Source organism: Castor canadensis, chromosome 12 (assembly GCF_047511655.1).
Source record: "Castor canadensis chromosome 12, mCasCan1.hap1v2, whole genome shotgun sequence".
NCBI classification, from domain to species: domain Eukaryota; kingdom Metazoa; phylum Chordata; class Mammalia; order Rodentia; family Castoridae; genus Castor; species Castor canadensis.
This window is the reverse complement of record NC_133397.1, coordinates 107,579,296-107,600,875: the sequence shown is the minus strand read 5'-3', so window position 1 is coordinate 107,600,875 and position 21,580 is coordinate 107,579,296. Positions and strand designations below refer to the sequence as shown.

Sequence of the window (21,580 nt, the reverse complement as noted above, 5' to 3'; positions counted from 1 at the left end):
AAGACTGTATTTCCAGAGGAAACATGGCTGCTTTGCCTTGCCTGTGGTAGACTGTGTCGAGTCATCTCCTGAGTTCCCTTGGCCCCGTGCTTTTCATTTCATCAGATTCATCAATTAAATGTCAGCAGATTGCAGTGGGGGAGGGGGAGTTACTAAATGGATGAAAGCGACTTTGTAATTATAGCCACTGCTGGATGTGTAATCTATCTGTCCTTGTAATTATTAAGGTTTTTATTTTTATAAGCTGATTGTCTCCTCTTCTACAATGTCCTTAATGATATGCAAATAAGGGCTGACATAACCCGGGAACATGTTTTCTTTTGCATCTTATAACAAATTTCCACAAATACTGACCCGTGGCAGCTTTGTGCCATCTCCAGAGAGGCCCACAGTCAGTGACTCAAATAGATTAGGACTGCCTTATCTCTTCTAAGCCTTGTCTAGAGGGAAAAGTCACATCCTGGGTCTTATGTTAGCTCTCTGCTATGACACACAGGGTCATGAATGACTCCTCTTTTCTCGACAGTGACCTTATCATCTCATCGTGGTAAATGGCTCTGCCTTGGCTCTTTGGCTTATTCCCTTAGCCGAGTATATCCTCTAGCCTGGTGTGGAAGGGGCCCCTGCCTGGAGTCTTCTGCAGTCTGAGAAACTCTTGGCATGTCTCTCCACCTTTCTGTGCCTGATCAGCTCACCCACACAGTGACTGGCTACCGTGTGTGGCAGAGAAACCACATATCTTGTGTCTTTTAGATGCTTGTTTTGTTGAAAGGTATTTGAAGATATCCAATTTCAAAGTTAATAGAGTTTCTTAAAATAGAATTGTCTCACTCTGGAGCAGACTAGTTATGCACTGTCTTAATAAGTATTAGGCATGAAATAATCACCCAAGGAGAGCTAATATAAATGGAAATTCATAGCTCACAGAGACTGCGTAGGGCTTGACAGTCTTATCAACCCAATTGTGAGTACCTAGAGTCTAGAACACTCAGTGACAAGTGGCATATGTGTTCTATAAATATTTCTTGAATGAATGGGCGATGTGTTTTTTCTTTGATAGAGGACAATTGTGGTTAGATTAACCCAAGAGTAAATATGGCTAAGGGTTGTAAAATGAATACCTATACATGGGATTTCGAATCTTATAAATTGTATGCCAGACTTTAATATCTAATGAGGTAGATATTAAAGCTTAACTTGCTTTGATAAAGCAATATTATAGATACTGTTTTCAGAGAGGCCCAGCTATTGCACAGACAGTGTCTTGCTTAGATCATGAGGTGAGGCCAAGGTACTCCTGGCCTCTAACAACATCTCACCTGAGCTGAAGATACAGTGATAAGGAGGAGAGAGCTAGAAGCTAATCTGAAATCAGAGCTGATAATGTGACCCTGTCTCCCAGTGTCAAACCATATAAGCAGCATGCTCAGCATCGCCCATGTCCCAAATGTGGAAGGAAAACCACGTTTGGTTTCATCATGTATCTGGAGAGACATGGAGTGCTCTACAGTGGGCTGTGAGAGCAAGAAGTTTCCCTTTTGAGTGTTTTTTCCCTTTTTGATGTCACCTATTTCTGTAGCTCATAAAAATACAAAAGTGATTTTAAAAAATGAAGGGCAGGAGGGAAAAATATGTCTTTTTTCAGGGATGAGTACCAGTGGGAGGAGGGTAGGCGCAAGGAAAGGGGGAATGAGATGAACATGGTGGGCGTGTTTGTATCCCTGTATGAAAATAGAAGAATAAACCTGTTGAAAGTGTTCTAAGAAGTAGGGGAGGGGGGAAAGGGGAGAACAACTGAGGGGGTAAATCTAACTAAGATATATTGTAAATACATATGCAAATATCACAATATATCCCCCTGAACAACTATTGTATTCTAATGCAATAATTTAAAAAATACGAAAATGAGAAAAACCCTTTCCAGGCTGGCAGGCTTCCTGAATGTTCCACTATACATGGCCACTGTCCACAGCATCTGGTTTTGTGTGTTTGCTCTTTCAGCTGTACGTGGCAACGGAGGCCATCCTTATTGCACTGGTTGGGGCCACACCATCATATCACTGGGACCTGGCTGAGCTCCTGCCTAACCAGAGCCACAGCAACCAGTCAGGCAGCAAAGAGCAGACCTTTGGGGACTGGCTCCTGACAGCCAACGGCAGTGAAATCCACAAGCATGTGCATTTCAGCAGCAGCTTCACCTCCATCGCCTCCGAGGTAACTCAGGCCTGCTCCAGGTGGAACCTCTCTTTTTGTCGTGATGATTTAAATTCCAGCCACATCTTCAAATAGCATTCTCGTAAATTCAAGTTCAAGATTTTAATGTATCAAAGGAGAATATCCTATAAAAACAATTCGTTCTCCTTCTTATTCCACACAGAATGAAGCATCTTACCAAACTTGTTAAATGGACTAAGTCAGAAACATCAAAAAGCCCATTGTGATGATAGTGTCTTTGGAAAAGTGAATTAAAACTTCATCTTTCTTTATTAGATATGCAAATGTTAGCCAAGTAAAGCAAGAGAAAGCAGTGGCCCATCTGTAACTTCCTTTGTTCATTTTGACGTCCAGTCCCTTGTAGACCTCCTGGGCCACCTTGACTATACAGAATAAAACACAGATGGTGCCATAAGTGTGGGCAGGGAGCCCTGTTTTGAAGAGGGCTTTGCTAGCCAGGGACAAGGTTGTGGTCCTTCAGAGCCAGCCAGAGAGAAAAGCTGAGGGTAGGCAGTCTAGTGAGGAGAAACCCAGGATAGGAGGCTGGGAAAGCATTGGTACTACCTGTTAAATGTTGAAATATTCCTGGCCTCTTTGTCTGCTCCCTGTAAGCTGCCCAGGTGCCTGGCACCACCCTGGCCCTGCTCTTGGACCATATGATCCAGTTAATAGGGTCAGTGCCTGGGGGACCTGGGGACCCTGGGCAGCCTGAAGTTTTGATTGCCAAGCTAATGAGCTCCCCCAGATTCCTTCGACCACTCCCCTTCAGAGGCGCCAGAGTGCCTGTCTCTCCCCCATGCTAGGCCTGGATCCTCCCCTTCTCTGTGCCTGTGAATACAAGGAGCGTCTATACCATGGTCCCAGCAAGCCTCACCTATCGTATAATTGACACTGCATGTTATTTTCAATTCCTTTGGTTTCTTCCATCAGCGTTTCATAGTCTTTAATATCCAATTCATGAATACATGTTAGATTTGTATTTAAATATTTACTTTTGAGTGGTTATGAATAGTATTGTATTTTAAATTTCAGTGTCTACCAGTTAGAAATACAGTGATTTTTGTATATTTATATTATATCCTATAATCTTGACAAACTCACAATAATTCCAGGTTCTTTTGTCTTCAAGATCTTTGAGACTTTTTTGACAATTATGTCAAAAATAGAGGCAGTTTTATTTTTACTTTTCAAATATTCCTTGGGCTAGAGTTTCCAGCATTATGTTGGATAACAGAGTAAGAATGGTCCTCCCTGCCTTGCTCCTGACTCTAGGTGGGGAAGCACCTTTCACCGGTAAGTGTAGTGTCCGCTGTAGGTGTTTTGCAAATGTTCTTTAACAAGTTGAGGAAGTCTCCCCCCATTGCAGTGTTTTTAAAAGTTATTATGATTGTGTATTAAATTTCCTCAAATACATTTTTACACCAGTTGCAATGATCTACCCATTTTCCTATGGATCACATTAATTGATCTTCAAATACTGAACTGGACTTTTATCTCTGAATGGCATACTTTTATATATATATATATATATATATATATATATATATATATATATATATATATTACAGAATCCTGTTTCCTTGTGTTTGGCTGAAGATTTTTGCTTCTGTATCTTGATTTCTCCTTGATTCCTGGTTTTCACAGGTTTTAGGATTCTTGGTTCCTTTTGACCGCCAAGGTTTCTGATGAGTAATCAACTATACTTGAATTTTTTGTCCTGTAGGTAGAATGTCATTTCTCTCGTGTTGCTTTTTAGATGTCTTTAGTTTTTAGAAGTTAGTTAGACTGTGATGTTTGTTGGCATCGAATTCTTTGGGTTCATTGTATTTGGGGTTAACTGAACATCTTGGATCTGTAGGTTTGTCTTTGGAGAAGTTGGGAGGTTTTCAGTTTTGATTTATTGAAATACATTTTTTTTTTAAGCCCTGTTCTCCTTCTCCTTTTCTTCCAGAACCCCAGCAATGGCAAATGGTGGCTCTTTTGTTACAGGCTCTCAGAGCTTTGGAGCTTTGTTCTTTTTCAGTCTGTTTTTTTCCTTTGTCTTCAGATTGGGTACTTCCTACTGTTGTGTCTCCTGTTTGATTCTGTTCAAGTTTAACGTTCCTATCCTGCTGTTCAGTCCAGTCATTGCATTTTTTCAGCTCTGAAGTTTCCATCTTGTTCTTTGCTTATATCTTCTCTGTCTTTGCCAAGACCTTCGCTGTCTTTTTATTTTGTGACTTGTTTCAAGCATTTTGTAAATGCTTATTGGAGCGTTTCTAGGAAGGCAGCTTTCGAGTCTTGCTTAGATAATTATAACATCTCTGTCATCTGGGTGATTGTTTTGTTTAGGGAATTGCGTTTCTCCCAAATTCCCCCTCGGAATTGCTATTCCAAGCTTACCTAAACTCTGTTTTTGCTGGCTTTCTGTGGCACAGGAAGAGGGTGGGCTCTTCGTCACCCCCTGTTGGTGACTGAAATCCAATCTCTCATGAGGTCAGCACTGATGCTGGTGCGATAGGGTCCTTGTCATTGCTTGGCAGAAGTGAAAGTGTCGGCTGCCCACTTGGCCTGTCTGACACCACCCCAGTGGTGTCAGTGGTTCTTCAGTGGCTCTCCAGGGTGGAACCCTAGGCCTCCTGCTTGGTCCCTGCTTGTGTGGATGGGGCTGGAAACAAGAGTTCTGTGTGGTGATTGGCTGGAGTAAAGCAGCTGTTACCCAGGAGTTTCCCACCTATTAGGCCAGCTTTTCTAGGTCTTTGACTAAAGAGGCTGGTTTTGTCAGGGCTCCTGTGGTTACTCCTCTTTGTATTTCTGACATACTGGATTCTCCAGCACCTCGTCTTGGATATGTGAGGCTACGAGAAACCTAGGACTTCACTACTTTGTCATTGCTTGGCTCCCAAGGGCCCAGCTGGCATCCTTTCTTTCACAATTGTCTTGCATTTGTTTTGTATACAATGGCCAGGGTTTTCAGTAGTATTTGCTGAGAGAAATGGAAAATATGCCCTACTTTGCCCTCCAGGAAGTGGATATCCTCCCATGTCCTTTGACCGTTTTATTTAATTACTTATTTTTGAGCATTTCAAAGCATTTTTGCGCATGGGCCGAGGAACTTATCTCACTGGTAGAGCACTTGGGTAGTATGTGTGAGGCCCTGGTTTTGATTCTTAGCAACACACACACACACACACACACACAATTTTTGTGATAACGAGATTTCCCAGCAACTCTCTGTCCCAACTGGGGCATTTGTCATTTTTCCAGGATGTCCTGGTGCCATTTAATACTTCCATAGGATTTTGAACTGAGTGAGAGAGATAGACCTGTGTCTCAACACATCTGTTACCACATTACAGTGAAAGTGAGTTTTAGACCAAATTCCGCTACATGTAGAAGGGCTTAGTAACTTAATTCTTTTCAAAGAAGCTTGTACTAAGCTGCCTTGTAGGCTTGACAATCCTGGCTCTCTGATCTCCTGGGATTCTGAACAGTTTCCATGAATGTCAGGAGAGAGAAACCCCAACTTCCCATAGACAGGCAGGGTAGTGGTACCATCTCCCCCCCCCACTTCCATCAGCACCAGGCCAACAGAAACTTCCAGAATGCACATTGACCAGGATGGAGGAGTGGGTGTAGCCTAGAGCATCACTCCAGTAAGCAGGGAGTACAGACCACGCTGATGATGTCATGAGGGCAAGAGTGTCTCCAAAGTACACACTCATCTGTGAGTCTCAAATGCCTTTAGTTTCATCAGCAGTAGTCCCCCCTCCCCCACTTTTTTTTTTTTTTTACATTCCATCATTCCTGGCCACCAGGCCTCTGTTGTAGCAAAGAATACACAGAGTGCCCATTGTTGACAGACAATGACTCCGAAAGCCCTTGTAGTAGGTCTCTCTGGAAAGCAGAGACCAGGGCACCTGTCCCTCCATGTTCCCTATGTTGACACCTGGGAGGCCCACAGTGCTTTTCCTGTTGAGTGTCGAAGACCTATAAAGCACCTCTGAGAGCAAATGAATAAAGGGCTCACGTGGGCCTCACCTTTCTTCGTGTGATGCAGCTATGCGTTTTCCTTCCTGCTAACTGCATATTAGTCTGCTGGGGTGCATCTGTGAACCACTGTCTCTCACCATCTGTCTTTGTTAGTTCGTATCCCTAAGTCGTCTCCTTTCCCCTCCCTCCTTCTTCCTCTCCTCCCTTTCTCTCCTGTTTCTCTCCCTGTCTATGTCATTTCTGTCTTTGTGTCTGTCTGTCCCTGTCTCTCTCTTTCCATACCTACCTCTCCATTTCTTTCCACTCTTCCTATTTATCTCACCAACTCTGTGTCTTGCTTCTCTCTTTCTCTGCCTCTCTGATTCTTTCCCATCCTCCCTCCTCTCCCTGTGTTACTTTTCCATCCCTCCCTCGTTCTCACCCATGTGTGTCTACTGAGACACACTCACCTGTGCATATGTCATTTTCCATCTTGACTATAGGTTTATAAATAAGAGCTGCTTTCTTGCCATGGTGCATGTTCTGCCCCTCATCCCACCAAAATGTCAGTTAAACACCCTCAGAGGTGTATTTCAAGGTATAAATTACCCATACAAGCAGGGAGCCCCAGTCTCCAGCAGGTTCACCAAGGTGTGTCCAGAACTGCAGTTGGGGGCGAGGCTGCTCCTGCTGCACAGTCAGAGGACATCAATGCACTGCCTGTCCATGGATCTTCTAAGCATGCCCCGTGGGAATTCTGGAGTCCAGGTTTTGCAGCGAATTCTCTTTGGAGCATGCAGCTGCTTCAGCCTGAGTGGATCCATGATGCTTTGCAAGGTTGGTTGTGGCTTGTCTGCTTGTTCATGGCGTACAGGTAGCATCACTGGCTGCCACAGGACAGAACTCCTCAGCTGTGACAAGACCATTCTGTGCTTTGCGCAGAGCTGTGGGTAAGATGAGTTTATGCGAGATTCGTAGGTAGAGGAGAAAGACAGACAGCCATGACTGCCTTCTAGCGTTTGCGTGGGTCGGAGGCCGTCTGCTTGAGGCCTTCCTTAGGTGCTGTCAGATTAACAACTGACATTTAAGTATTTGACCTCAGTTACATTCCTAATACCTGCTGTTCTGGGATTCCGTGAGCCATGTTTTTCCTGTGACACAAATGATTTTAAACTTCTTTTAAAACCTATTGAAATCACAAGACGGGGACTGAGGTAGAAAGGAGAAAAATGGAGGGGATGAACCAATTCAGGTTATAATGCATATGTACATGGAAATGTCACAATGAAACTCTTTGTGTAGCTATCTTAAACAAACAGAAATGTCTTTTTTAAATGAAAGACAAGAAGGTAAACAGGTCTAATTTGGGGGTTGGCACAAGTGGGAGGGGGAGGATATAGGGAAGGGGTGTAGGAGGGTGAATATGGTGGAAATAATATGTACTCACTTGAAAATGGAAAATTGAGACCTGTTGAAACTGTTCTAAGAAGGAGGGGAAAGGGAATAAAGGCGAAAGATGGAGGGGGTGAATTTGACTAAGATCTACGGTAAGCACTTTTGTAAATATCACATTGTAGTCCCTGTACAACAATCAAATGATAATAAAAATTTTAGAAATTATAAAGGCCCTTTGAAATCCAGCAGCCTATCCCACCTGGCCACTTGTCTCCCTGGCTGGGGCCTGTCACTGCTTTACTGTTTTTTCTTGTGGTAACTTCCCCTCATTTTCAATAAACTTTAGTACATTTTAGAAAGAAAGAGAGAAAAAGAGAGAGAGAGAGAGAGAAGGAAGGAAAGAAAGGAAGAGAAAAGAAAGGAAGGAAGGAGGGAGAGAAGGAAAAACAAAGGAAGGAAGGAGGGAGGGAAGGAGAAAGAAAACAAAGAAAGAAAAGAGCCTTTCGTTTTAAATGTCATTTTAGACAGCATGTCAGCTTTTAAAAGAGACAGATGCTTTGCTGTTTTCCTGGAAGAGTGTGACCCTGTCCAGGCACAGCCCCTCTGCTGTAGAGCCCCCAAAACACTTGCATGCGGACAGGGCCACAGGCTCGCTCTGCAGGGCCTCAGGATCACTGGGGTGACAGAAGTGGCATGGAGCGTGTTGCAGTGGATTGGCGAGAATGCAGGCGAGCACAGTGACCGCGGGAGATCACGCATGCTGCACACGTAGGGCTGAAGGCTAAGTGAAATAAATGCTCACCTTCCCAGCTGCCAGGGTCCTGCCTGCGAGAGCTTTGCAGAGTGCATGCTAGGGAAAAGGGAAAAACAAGAATGATGTGTATGTTGTGGCTTGCAGATTAAAAAAAAAAAAGACGGGCTCAAAGTAGCTGGGTGACTTGCTTGGTGTCCCTCGCAGTAAGTCAGTGAAGGAGGCTGGCCTGTAGCACAGGATGGGCAGGACGGGAGATAGGGAGGCAGCCCATCTATGTGTCACTGTGTCATACTTGCTGTCTCTCTGTCTCTGCCTCTCTGGTACTGGGGATTAAACTATGGGCCTCACACTTGCTAGACAAAGGCGCTACCACTGAGCCATAACCCCCATCTTTTTGCTTTTAGTCTGTTTTTCAGATAGGATCTCTTGCTTTTGCTGGGATGGCCTTGGTCAGCCACCCTCTTATGTCCACCTCCTGAGTAGCTGGGATTACAGACATGCGCCTCCACACTAGGCACACTTTCCTCCTCTGAGGGGATGTGACTCAGGATATTTGTAGCTGACTCATGAGAGTCCTGGCTAGTGGCTCTGCACACGCACACCTCCCCAAGGACAATGAGAGTAGTAATGATCCAGTTCAACTGTCACGCCCATAAACATACATGATTCTTGATAGAACAGAAAATAGCCCAGGAGCATTCAGTAAACCTGTTTCCTGTTCCTCACAGTTCACTGAGCGCCCAGAGTCCAGCAACCATCTAGGACAGTGGCAATGCTGTCTTCCCTCAGGATAGACTCAGGGAGACCTAACCGGTGCTTTACTTTTGAATGCAGAAAGGCTAGTTTTTCCCTAAGTCCTTTTATTTTATCTGGAGGTTCAAGTGCAATCTGCCAGAGAATGATGGTGGTGATCAAAGATGAGCCAAGGCAGCAGCACAGGCAAGATGGCGCAGCAGCCACTGGCACTGGCACCAGCCAGCACTGCTCCTCTCCACACTGAGTCAAGCTCATTTTCATTGCAGTCAAGTGCAGCTCCCACGCAAACGTCTGCTTACCTTCTTAGCATTCATTCTATGTCTGTTGACTCCCCAGTTTTTCACTTACTTCTTCGATCCCCAAAGTGGCCATATTAAAGCAATCTACGGTAAATAGATAGTAAAACATGTGGTTCTTATTGAAAGCTTTTCAGTAGAAAAGCTTTGTCTTTTCAAAGTTAAAAGACAAGCTTCGATTTTTCTTGGCAGTACTGGGCTTTGAACTCAGGGCCTTGCACTTGCTAGGCGAGTGCTCTACCACTTGAGCCTTGTCCCCAGCCCTTTTTGTGTTGATTATTTTTTAAAACAGAGTCTCAAGTTTTTATCCAGGGTGGCCTGAACTTCGATGAGCCTTGCATTTACACTTCCCATGGCTAGGATGACAGGCATGCACCACCATGCCCAGTCTTATTGGTTGAGATGGGGGTCTCACAAACTGTTTCCCTACCAGGCTGGCTTCAAATCTTGATCCTCTATCAAGATTGAGTCTACACCTCTGTGTTAAAAGCCACATTTTAAAACTCCTGTCTGCATCTTACTGCACTTGGATCAGGCCTTACACAACTGTTTTATAGGGGTTTTAGAAAAGGTGAATAAAAGATTATGTGATTAAGTTGCAATTTAATGCAAAAAAAATACCCTAATCTAGGAATCTTGACTATTTTAAAATGAGCTTCTAGCCATTGGAGTGAATTTATGTAGCAAATTTCTGTCTGCTTTATTCAAATTATTCCCTGAGCTCTGACTCATACAGAGAGCACCAAATATCACGGAGACACACAATTATCATGCTTAATTAATGTTTGCAACCAAAAAGTGTAAGGCTGGAATCTTTAATATCATTGTGGAGACTGAAGAGCTGAAATTGACTGACTATTATCTTGAGATTAATATATTTTCCCCCAAACCATACCCTGAGGTCAAAAGACAAAGTATTAAAACTATTTGAAAATTTCACTGCAATTAATTGCTGGAGGGGTAATTTTTTTTTTAAATGTCTTGCTTCCTTACGCCTGCTCTAGTGACTGTTATTGCCCACACACTTCACCCATTAAATGCTAATTCAGAGTGACAACTACATTGAAATAAAGCAAGTTAGTTAATCACCATGAAACTGTTCCCCAAATCCCTAGCCCACACTCTCCCCAATCACGGGAAGCCTCTGATTACCTTATTTTCAAAGCTGTAAATAATTTGTACAGGAAAGCCAGGACGGTGGAGGCTGAAGTTTGGTTGGAACTGTTATCAGAACTGCTCAGAATTTTTCACAGCCTGGGTCACACCCTCGAGGCCCTGCTCAGGGGTGCCAGGGAAGCTACTGTGTGCTCCTCACTGCAGCCTTGGAGTGCACAAGTGCTGGGAGCCTGGCCTGTGGCGGTTGTCATATGGCTTTTGTCCTATGACCTTGGTTTTCCCCACAGTACAGCTTCTAGCCAGAAGGCGTTCCATTAACAGGCACCAGTCTTGTGTGCCCGTGTAGGTGTGGACACTCGGGAAGCTGCCCGTGTCTTCCCTTTTCATCAAGATCTGCCCTGAATGACCATGGGGTCTGTCCCACTTTCTGGGACGGCTGAACTGGTACTAGTAAAGGCTGCTGGACACAGAAACAAGCCCACCTTTTAGAGAACACTCATCTGCTGGGTGAAGAACCAGGCACCACTCTGACCTGCAGTAGCCCCTGCTGGCTTACAGCTCATTGATACACTGTGATATTGAATATCATCTGTGACACATTTCTTTTCTTTTCTTTTTTTTTTTTTGGCAGTACCGGGCTTTGAACTGAGGGCCTTGTGCTGCCTAGGCAGGTGCTCAACCACTTGAGCCACGCCCCCCCAGCCCATTTTGGTTTTAGTTCATTTTTCAGATAGGGTCTTCTGCTTTTGGCCAGGGTAGCCTTGGACCTGGATCCTACCTCTGCATCCCACATTGCTGGGATTAAAGGTGTGCATTGCCACTCCTGGCCCCATGTACATTGTTTAGCCTCATATAACCATGTATGTCTCTCTCTGTGGAGATATTTTTGGGCAATTAAAATGCTTTCAGGGGCTAAAGATAAAAGCCAAAGTATTCTAGACGTCAGATTGGCTATAGGAAGAAGGAACGCTCCTCAAACCCAAAATCTCCCTCACACTTTTCATGAGAATACCTCTCAATAGCTCCAAGAAAAAGATTGGTTAGAGGCCAGGCGCTGGTAGCTCATGCCTGTAATCCTGGCTTCCTGGGAGGCTGAGATTGGGAGGATCTTGGTTTGAGGCCAGCTGGGCAAATAGTTCTTGGGACCCCATCTCCAAAATAATCAGAGCAAGCTGGACTGGAGGCATGGCTCAAGTGGTAGAGCGCCTGCTTTGCAGGAATGGAGTCTTAAGTTCAAACCCCAGTCCCACACACACACACACACACACACACACACACGCAAAAATCAGTTAGATATGTCCTTGCGTACTTGTAAACTCTCAACTTGATGCTTGAAGTAGTGACATCACCATATTGTATGTGAAGGTGGCTGTAAGACTATAGCACTCACTCCTGTTATGTAAATAATTCAGCGTTTAATTAGTGCTGGCAGACACCGTAAGATTAGCCCTTGGGATACAAATATGCCCTTAAGAAGTGCACAGCAAGCTGGCATGGTTGCACACACCTGTAATTCCAGCTGCCTGGGAAGTGGAGGCAGTTGGATCTCAGATTTGAGCCCAGCAGAGGTAAAGGTAACAGTGAGACCCTGTCTCAAAAAAAAATTTAAAAAAAAGGCTGGGGGGCATGGGTCAAGTGATAGAGGGCTGTATAGCATGCACGAAGCCCTGGGTTCAAAACACAGAAGTGCATAGCATCATAGGAAAGAGCCACGTGGACAGATGGTTCACCGTGATCATGTGAGAAGCAAAAGGTGGGAGAGAGGGACCAGCTTGCTGAGGCGAATCAGGCAAGACTGGAGAGGTGTGTTGTGGAGGATGAATAGGAGTTCAGCAGAGGATGTGTGGGGATCCAAGGGCACAGCCTGTGCCAAGGGTGGTCAGTTCCCATCAGGTGTCAGGCTTCCGGGCAAAAGCGCAATGTTGAAATCTGTCTGCTGTCTGTTGGAGCGCCATGCCCTCACCAGGCTTCTGCACGTCAGTGTCCTGCAGGACTCATGTACAGGTGATTCAGAGCCAGTCACTGTGCTGAGCCAGAGCCAGGAGAGCAAGAAAGGGCACAGCCTCAGAGGGACGGAGAAACTGCCTAGGCCTGTGCAAGCTCAGTGTGCTGCCCCTCCAGGAGAGCAGGCTGTGCTTATGGCATTTTCCTCCACTATTGTATCAACTAGAAGAATAAGAAAAAGAAGGAAGGCAAGTGCTGGTGGCTCATGCCTGTAATCCTAGCTACTTGGGAGGCTGAGAACTGGAGGATTGAGTTTCCAGGCCAGCCCAGGTAAAAAAGGTCATGAGACCCCATCTCAATGAAAAAGGCTGGACTGGCTGTGGTGTTGAATGTCTGTAATCCCAGCTAAAATATTTTATGCTGTAATCCCAGCATAAAATAGGAGGATCTTGGTCCAGGTCAGCCTGGGGCAATAATGGGGCATAGGGGGGAAGGGGGGAAGGCGGGGATGGAGGGCTGGAGGCATGGCTCTCTACCTGCCTAACAAGTGGGAAGCACTGAGTTCAAACTTCAGTACTATCAAAGAAAAAAGAAGAAGGAGGAGGAGGAGGAAGAAGAAGAGAAAGATGGAATGGGCAATTCAGGTCACAGGAAATGAAGCAGTGACAAAGTTGGGACTTTAACAGAGCCAGTGAGAAGTTGCTCAGATGGAGGCTGGGTGTGTCTCAGCCCTTGGAGTTAGGGTAAGAGAGGTCCGTCTTGCTCCTTGTTCTTCCTGGTGTATCTCCGTGATCTCGGAAGAGCATCTGCTTCGCTCTCTGTGTTCTGGTGCAGCAAGGAAGAGGAGGGATAGCACCGGGCTGTGGAGGAAGGAAAAGAAAGAAACTTGGGGTTGTCTGCTGCGTGTCATGAGTGAACACCAGGTTGTCACACAGACAGTGAGTGATGTAAGTACAGTGAACATTTAGGAGATGATTGTATTTAAAACACACATTGTGGAATGAGATAAAGCCTGACACACAAGACTATCCAAATTTTTAATTTTTTTCCAATGAAAACCACTGTAGTAGTTGACTTTAAAACATGGTTCTCTCCTTGCTCACCAAGCCTGGATCCTACTCTTTCCCAAGCACACAGGCTGCCTGATCGTCACTTTGCACTTGACATGCAAAGTTACATTCTCCCTCTTCCATCCTTTGATTCTGTTACTCGAAGTCAGAAGATCTAGTTGATCCTAGTATTCCTTCTGACAGTCACTGGTTTTTCCATAGTGTCCTGAATGGAACACGTGCTGCGGGTTACAGGTAACAGTCTTTCCTTAGTGTACTGTGATTTCTATGCAGAGGAAAGCTGTGGCTTCAGGCTTGACAAATTCAAGGGAGATGCTAAAGACACATTTGGTCACTTGCTTTAAAACTTGTCTCCAAGCTTCACTTGATGTGAGGCTGATCTAGTCCATCCCAGTGGCTTCAAGTTATTCCTGTTCCTGGATGACTTAGCCTAGATCTCATCTCCCATTGCCAGGTCTCCATGTCCAGTTCGAGTCCATTCTCTCCTCCAAGGACCTACTCTGCCCTGGTTCACCAATGGCCTTCATGGGCCTTCCCAGTGCTGGCCTGCCACCTCCATTCTGTGCACTTATTTACGGCCAGAATAGCTTTTCTGACACACACCCATTATTCCTCCTTTACTGGGACATGCCGTTTGTCCTCAGCCTCTAAGCAGAAAGAATCCAAAGATTAAACATAACACCTTCCAAATGCTTCCCTAACACCCAGCCAAGAGTAACTCTGTCTCAACTCTCCTCGCTTCTGCTCTTTTACCTTTTTTCCTCTTTAAGAGCTGGAAGGTTCTGCATGGCACCTGGTGCCGTCCTCACACCTGTATTCGCCATATTATGTTTCTTTCATCTTTTATGTGAGAGGCACCTGCTGTTGGTTCTGCCCCCAGTTGTGCCCGATCTCCTCTCAAGTCTGTTTTCTGTAGATGAGTGAGTGATGGTATCAGTGTTTTTAATGCTAGGCCCCTCAAATCTTTTGTGAAAATAAGGTAAAATAAATGCTCCATGCATGAGCTCAATTTAGTGATTGTGGCGAGCATTCGGATAAAAATACAGATAGCTATAAAACAGAAAGAGATTTAGATAGGTCATCCTGAGAGAATGAAAATATTTATCTTTATAATCTTTTCTGTTATCTACAGAAAAGTAGATTTTTTTGTTTCTTCGTTTTTGCAAGGGATTTTTCAATTCAAATTGAATCCATATAAAAAGAAAGTGCAGGAATGGAGACATGGCTCAAGTGTGCCTGTTTTGCAATTGCAAAGCTCTGAGTTCAAACCTCACTGCCACCAAAACAAACAAACAAACAAACAAACAAAATATGTAGTTTCAGAATTTAGCTTGCCATTAACAAAAAGCAAGAAGAGGATCCCACTGGGTCTCTATCTAGTATAGACTTGAACAGCTTACAGATTTGTGATTTTTAAAATCTAAAGTCTGATAAAAAACACATTTCTTGGAGAATGTCAGAGTCATCACATTTAAATTTATTACAGTTTAATTTCTAGTGTTGTGGTGATATCCTGGTTTGGGTTTTATCCTAGCACTAAGTGTCAACCAAAGGAGTCAGAAAACGAGCTAGCAACTGAGTCTTGTCTGGTGAGTAACCTCCTTCCAAACTTTCAAAACCAAGTCCCACAGTGCATTGTCTGTGATACTGTGGGGATCATGTCGTCATGAATCTTGTGATGAGATGTGACAAAATAAACCCTTTAGATCACGTGGTAGCCATGTGATAAACTTTTGAATGGTATTTGAAAAACATTTAAAATTGAAAACAAAGCAAAACATTGAAACCAGAATCTCACTTGTTAGGGAGTGGGGACTGTAGAAATTGGTGTCAACACATTCTTCTAAATCCTTGAGTGGGTATCCCTGCATCAGCCCCCTCCTCACCCAATCCATCTACATCTATTAGGAAGATCTAGGTTCCACTTCATTTTCTCTAATTTTCTCTTTAAAAATCCACTTTTCGATTTTTCTATCACTTCCTGGATATGTTCCCAGAGAAATACGAAACCACATGAGCCCAACCAGCACTGACTTGAAGAAAAATTACTAGAAATTACTTTGACACGTGGCGTGGCAGCCTGAGACTTAGAATTTGGGATTTGCTGATCCACCTTCCCTTGGCCGAGTTGACAGCTATCCAGTTGCTGGGAAGATGGTATTGTAGCCTTTTGGGGGGATTTAGATTCCCCCCAAATGTGGCCAACAGAGTGATTAATTATGGAGTAGCCAGATTAGCAATTCTTATTGATTAAGCTCAAGAAACATCAGTGATAGCCTAAATATCCTGGCCACATAAACAAACCAGAAAAAATTTGAGGTGCAGAATAACCAAGGCTAAAACTGCAGGCTAGATTTTAAAAGCATAAAAATATCAAAACAAATACTAAGAACATGATAAACATAAAAGCCAGTGTTTGAATTTCAAGGTCAAGGGTACTTAAGAACAAGTCAGTTAGTCCTTGTTATCATCATCCTTGTGATGAATACAGACCTATCCTTTCTACATCTTGATACCTAATATTGATACATTTTTAGACCTGGGACAATGTCACCACAGGCATTCCTCATGAGTTGGAAATTCTCCCCCAGAACTCTCTCTGTATCCAAAATAAAGTAGGTTTTTGCAAAACAAAATTTCTCCTGTAAGAATGATGGAGGGGGTGAATTGAACTAAGATCCATTGTAAGCACTTTTGTAAATGTCACAGGGCACCCCCAGTACAACAATAACGTGATAATAAAAATAATTTTAAAATTCTCCTCTAAATGCCAGCATTCTTTTCATCTCTTTTATATTAACTCTAAAATACATTTTGTCCTTTCTTTACAGATCCTGAAAGCTGTCTTGTCAAGGTCTTTATCAGTCCAGGCTTATAGGAAATACAGGGAAGGAGAGAATTTAGACGTACTTTTTGAACCATATGACTGGTTGTCAAAGCCTGGGAAAGGAGTGCTATTAAAAAAAAAAAAAAGTGCCACCAAGAGAAACAGCACCTTGCAATTCTCAGTGAGAAAGCACTCTTTGTCCACTGCTTCACTAGCTCCAGGGAAGGGGACTGGGAAGAAGAAAGATGAGCTGTGTCTTGGTTCTCTGAGGTTACTTCTGTGACAGAGGTGTACTTATATCACATAACCAAAAACCACTAAGCCATCACTCGACAGGACCTCAGAAAATGGTGTGTTAGGCGGAATGTGATTGCATTCTTGTTAAATTCATATGTTACCCTAAAGTAGAACATAATAATACTTAAGGGATTTTTTTGTAGTAAATATACATTACATAAAATTTACTATTTTAATAATATTTAAGAGTTCAGTGACATTAAGTACATTCATATTGGTCTCCAATCGTCACCACTGTTCATCTCCAGTATTCTTTCATCTTTCTAAAAAATAACTCTGTTCCAATTAAATGACTCCCTGTTCCTGTTCCCCTATCCCCTGGTAACCACACTTCTACTTTCTCTCTGAAGTCAACCCTTGCAGGTACCTCCTGTGTGTGGAATCATGCAATATTGTCCTTCCTGCTTGGCTTATTCCACCATTCATCCAGGTTGTAGCATGAATCAGAACTTCACTCCTTTTCAAGGATAAATAATATTCCACTATACATGGATAGGATATTTTGTTCATCCATTCCTCTAACGATAGACACAGTTTGCTTTCACCTTCACTGTTGCAAATAATACTGCTATGAACATGGATGTGTACAAATATCTCTTCATGCCCCAGCTTTTGGTTCTTCTGGCTATATATCCAGAAGTAGAATTGCTGGATCATATGATATTCTCTGTTTAAATTTTTGAGGAAAGTGCCCAAGGGATTCTAAACATATTCATCAGTTAGACAAAGGATTGTTCATTGATTGCTTCATCTATGCTATGGAAATGAATGGAAGGAGGCTTCTCTCAAGAAACACAAGGATGAGGAACCTAGCCAACAGTTGTGTACAAAACTAGCTTTTGCATGCTGAGTTCAGTTCTGTAATAAGATACATCCTGGATATTATGTGTGTGTGCCATGGTCACAGTGGTCAGTGTCCTTGATGTTAAGATGGGTACCCTACCAAATTCTGGTTCCTAGTGGGGCATGCAGTAGAAAAATTCCAGTGAATAAATTTTTGTTGCATATTTAGTTTTTAAATAACTAACCCCATCCATCCATTTGTTCCCATGACCTCAATGTCCCTTCTTTATTTTTTCTCCCTCTAGTGGTTTTTAATTGCCAACAGATCTTACAAAGTCAGTGCTGCCAGCTCCTTCTTCTTCAGCGGTGTGTTTGTTGGAGTTATCTCTTTTGGTCAGCTTTCTGATCGCTTTGGAAGGAAGAAAGTCTATCTCACAGGTAATCTATTAGAATATTCATGAACTGAATGAGAGGATTTATCTCCCTAAGACTTTTAGGAAAATAATAAGGGGCTATTTCCCTAACGTTCCTAGAGAATTGGCATGTACACACAGAACTTTTTTATTGTACTGGCAAAAAACCAGACTACAGGCAGCACTGATTCTGGCCAAGCCATTTTCAGTGACTAGCCTACCTGGCTAAGGCCAGATATTTGTGTTATAAACTTCTTGTGAGTGACAGTGCTGTCTGTGACCCCTAAATTGCCATTTTTGACATATTTCTAAGAACAGCAGTGGAAGATTGCAACAGTCTTCCAGATCCATTTCCTAGTATCTCTCTGTGTTGATTTATTTCAAATGAGCTCTACAGGACTTGGCATAGCTCTCTTGACAGGCTGAGTCTGAGCGAGGATTTTCAATTTCCAACATTATTATGAATAATTGAAAGCTGTGTGATTGACAGAAATTGTATAACAAAGAAAGTAAACCTTAGTTTTTCTTCATAGTTTTCAAGAAAAACCATTAAGGAAAAAACATAGCTCAGAAAATTTAGTTTACAAAGGTTTATTTTACAAGCTAATGAATACAATTTATTTCTTTCACCAAATGCTGTCTTGCCTCTGGATCACTGAACATTGTTCTTCTTTTTCTAGGTTTTGCTCTTGACATCTTATTTGCTATTGCAAATGGGTTTTCCCCCTCATATGAGTTCTTTGCAATAACTCGCTTCTTGGTGGGCGTTATGAATGGAGGGATGTCTCTGGTGGCCTTCGTCCTGCTGAATGAATGTGTGGGCACCGCCTACTGGGCCCTTGCAGGTACTGCTTCATTCTGTGCAAATCTGGATATGCTGAGCGGCTCTGAAAATGCCTTGCAGGAAACTAGCTTAACCCTAGAGTCTGAAAATGGATTTAGACTTGAGGTATTTTATCCAATTACAGGTTGAATATCCTTCATCCAAATGCTTGGGGCAGGAAGTGCTTTGAATTTCAGATTTTAGAATATTTGCATATACAAAATGAAATGTGACCCAAGTCAAAATTCATTTGTATTTCATAAACCCCATACACACATAGCCTGAAGGTGATTTTACACAATAATTTAGTGTGTCTACCTTTTGACTGTGACCCACCACATGGGGTCAAGTGTGGAATTTTCTACTTGTGATGTCATGTCAGCTCTCAAAAAATTTCAGATTTTGGACATTTTGGATTTTGGATTACCAAATTAGGGATGTTCAACCTGTATGAGATTTGCCTTCCCGGGTGTGTTCTCTGTGGTGTCTGTTTGACATCAAATGAGTTGTTTACTCACATTCCTCAGTAGAAAGTCTTTTGAGGGCCTGCCACACAGATGGTTGTCTCTAGATTTTTAGGAAAGAGTCCATTTCCTCAGAACAGAATTAGCCACTTTTTACCTCAAAGTAGGAAGTAGTGCAGAGATAGGAAATGATAGAAACTTCTTTCTTGAAACCTTCTTATTATATGTTATTAAATCCTTGTTTCATGGCTTTTCTCATTTCTACTGTTTTGTCACTACACTGCTCCCTCACATGGTGGTGGGTTTTGATTTACTTCTGTAAGCAGCTTCCAGAACCTTCTGGAATAAGCTACTTCCCTCCTAGGACCAGTAAGAAATCTTCCTCTGAGTTTTCAACTTGTACTGAGACTTAAATGCAGTTTTCCTAAACAATGGGGTCAGACTTACTGAGGTAGCCCAAGCCGAGTGCACCCACGTGTAAGCACCAAGGAACTCTTCCCTTCAGTTTCAGGTGTACTGAAGTCCAAAATCTTGTTCGCATAGATCATCAGGAAATTTTCATGGATCTTTCACATTTCTTATTAAAATTATTATACTTGACTTTTCTTGTTACATAAAGATGCTCTTGTATAAAAGATGCATGCTAATTTCCCCTACCCCTGCCAGGTCATCTAAGGATTATCCCTGTCCTGTTGTGTTGTATATATTGGATGAAAAGAGAGACCTCCCGGTTTCTTGGTCACTTGCCAGTCACCTAAAGCCAGTGAAAAGATTCCTACTGAAGTGCTTCAAACTCCCATTCTTATCTTTGAAGCTGGGTTAAGATAAAGCAATTAAAATTTCTATAGCAAAGGAAAAAGGAAGGAAGGGAACAAAATGTTAACAGTGGAGCCAGAGACTTGTCAAATTCAGTGTAAGATACAGGACAGTGTGAGAGCTCCCTGAAGACCAAGGTCTAGACCTGGAACCCTTTTGTGAGCAGCTTCCCTCTTCCCTTCTTCCCTTCTCAGTGAACTGAGCTCTTCCTGTGCTTTGTCTTGGCCTTTCTTTTCAACCTTGTTTCTCTCTACTACAACTTGTTTTTTTTTTTTTTTTTTTTTTGGCTGTACTGGAGTTTGAACTCAGGACCTTGTGCTTACTAGGCAGGTTTCTACCACTTGAGCCACACTCTCAGGCACAATCCTATATACTCCCTTTGCTTCAGATACGCTCATGAGCTGTAAGAAGTTGGTAAGAAACCTAAATATTCAGCAATAGGGGATTCATGGGAAATAGCCTAACTGTTTAGCAGTGAAAAAAATTAGTTTGAAAATTATGTATGACTACTAAGTAGTCTTTGCAGTTTAACAAAATAGTGTGTAATGTATGTGCCTAAAAGGGTACAAACTGAAAACATCCATTTTTGATCAGTTGGCAATACAGTGCTTAATCAGAAGAATGAGGCTAGTTGAAAGTTACTGAGAACTGAAAATTGAAATAAAATACTATATATATTCTCAATATCTTCTTATAACAAAAAGAATTGACGCACAAAGAATTGTCAAACACAAAGAATACACAACGTCCCTCCTACCAAGAGTTGACTACAGTTAGCCTAGCTCTGTGTACCCTTCCCGAATTCTTCCTGTGTGCATCTGTCCACAACACTGTTTTTTTCTTTTTTAACAGATCCTGCCATGTACCAGGCATGGCTTTTTAAAAGCGTGTTGGATAAAAAGAGTGGACAGGACAGGGATGTGTGGAGGAAGCTGGCATGGAACTTGTCCTTTCATTAGGAGAAGCACAGCAAATGTGAGGCAATTTCAGAAAATTCTGAGGACAGGGAAGAAAAGGAAACACACAGTAATTGTGGGAATAGCTACATTAAATAGATTACCTGAGGAAACCTCAGCCTCTAAGACTGAGGCAGGCAAGGGCCTCTCCAAGGGCCTGAAGGATGCCTGTGGCTACAGGATAGAGTTAGGGGGAAGAGTGGAGTGACGTGAGATAAGGTTGAGAGGGACCAGATGACATAGGGCCTGTGATAAGTCAAATAGTTACCAGAAAAATGGCTTTGAAAATTGCCTCGGTTCTTGTGTCCCAGAGGGAGAAGAATTCCAGCAAGACACAAAGATTCAGTAAAAGTGATAATGAAATTGATTTAGGGAAGGATTATGCTTTCAGCAGGCTGAATGCTGGTTGCCTGTAGCGTGAGAACAGTGGGGTCAGGGAGAGAGAGAGAGACTTTTCCTGTCCCTTACACAGGAAATGGGAGCAAAAACTCAAAATGGTGGTCCTCATCTCTTAGTTTTATAGCAAAGAGCTGGGCAGGGGGGATGAGGGTGGAACAGTACAAGTGGTCAACGATAATGGGTCGGGGTGGTTGAGATGGCTGGCAAAACGGGGAGTGGTCCTTTTTGGCCTTTGGGGTAATTTCCTGGATTTGGATCATTGTCTCGTTAAGAAAGACATTGAGTAATTTGCTAGTTACTGCTCTA

General features: G+C 42.9%; 1 protein-coding gene across 2 annotated transcripts in view; it reads left to right on the top strand.

Annotated features, from left to right (window-relative positions):
• The window catches only part of Slc22a15 (solute carrier family 22 member 15), a 61,782-nt gene that overhangs the window by 11,014 nt on the left and 29,188 nt on the right, over positions 1-21,580 (top strand). For both annotated transcript variants that reach the window (XR_002213789.2, XM_020186478.2), the window contains exons 2-4: positions 2,002-2,214; positions 17,709-17,841; positions 18,497-18,661. Coding sequence is in view for 1 of the 2 variants with exons in the window: in XM_020186478.2 (XP_020042067.2) it covers positions 2,002-2,214; positions 17,709-17,841; positions 18,497-18,661 (511 nt within the window). In the remaining variant the exon portion in view is untranslated. The remainder of the gene's footprint in view (positions 1-2,001; positions 2,215-17,708; positions 17,842-18,496; positions 18,662-21,580) is intronic.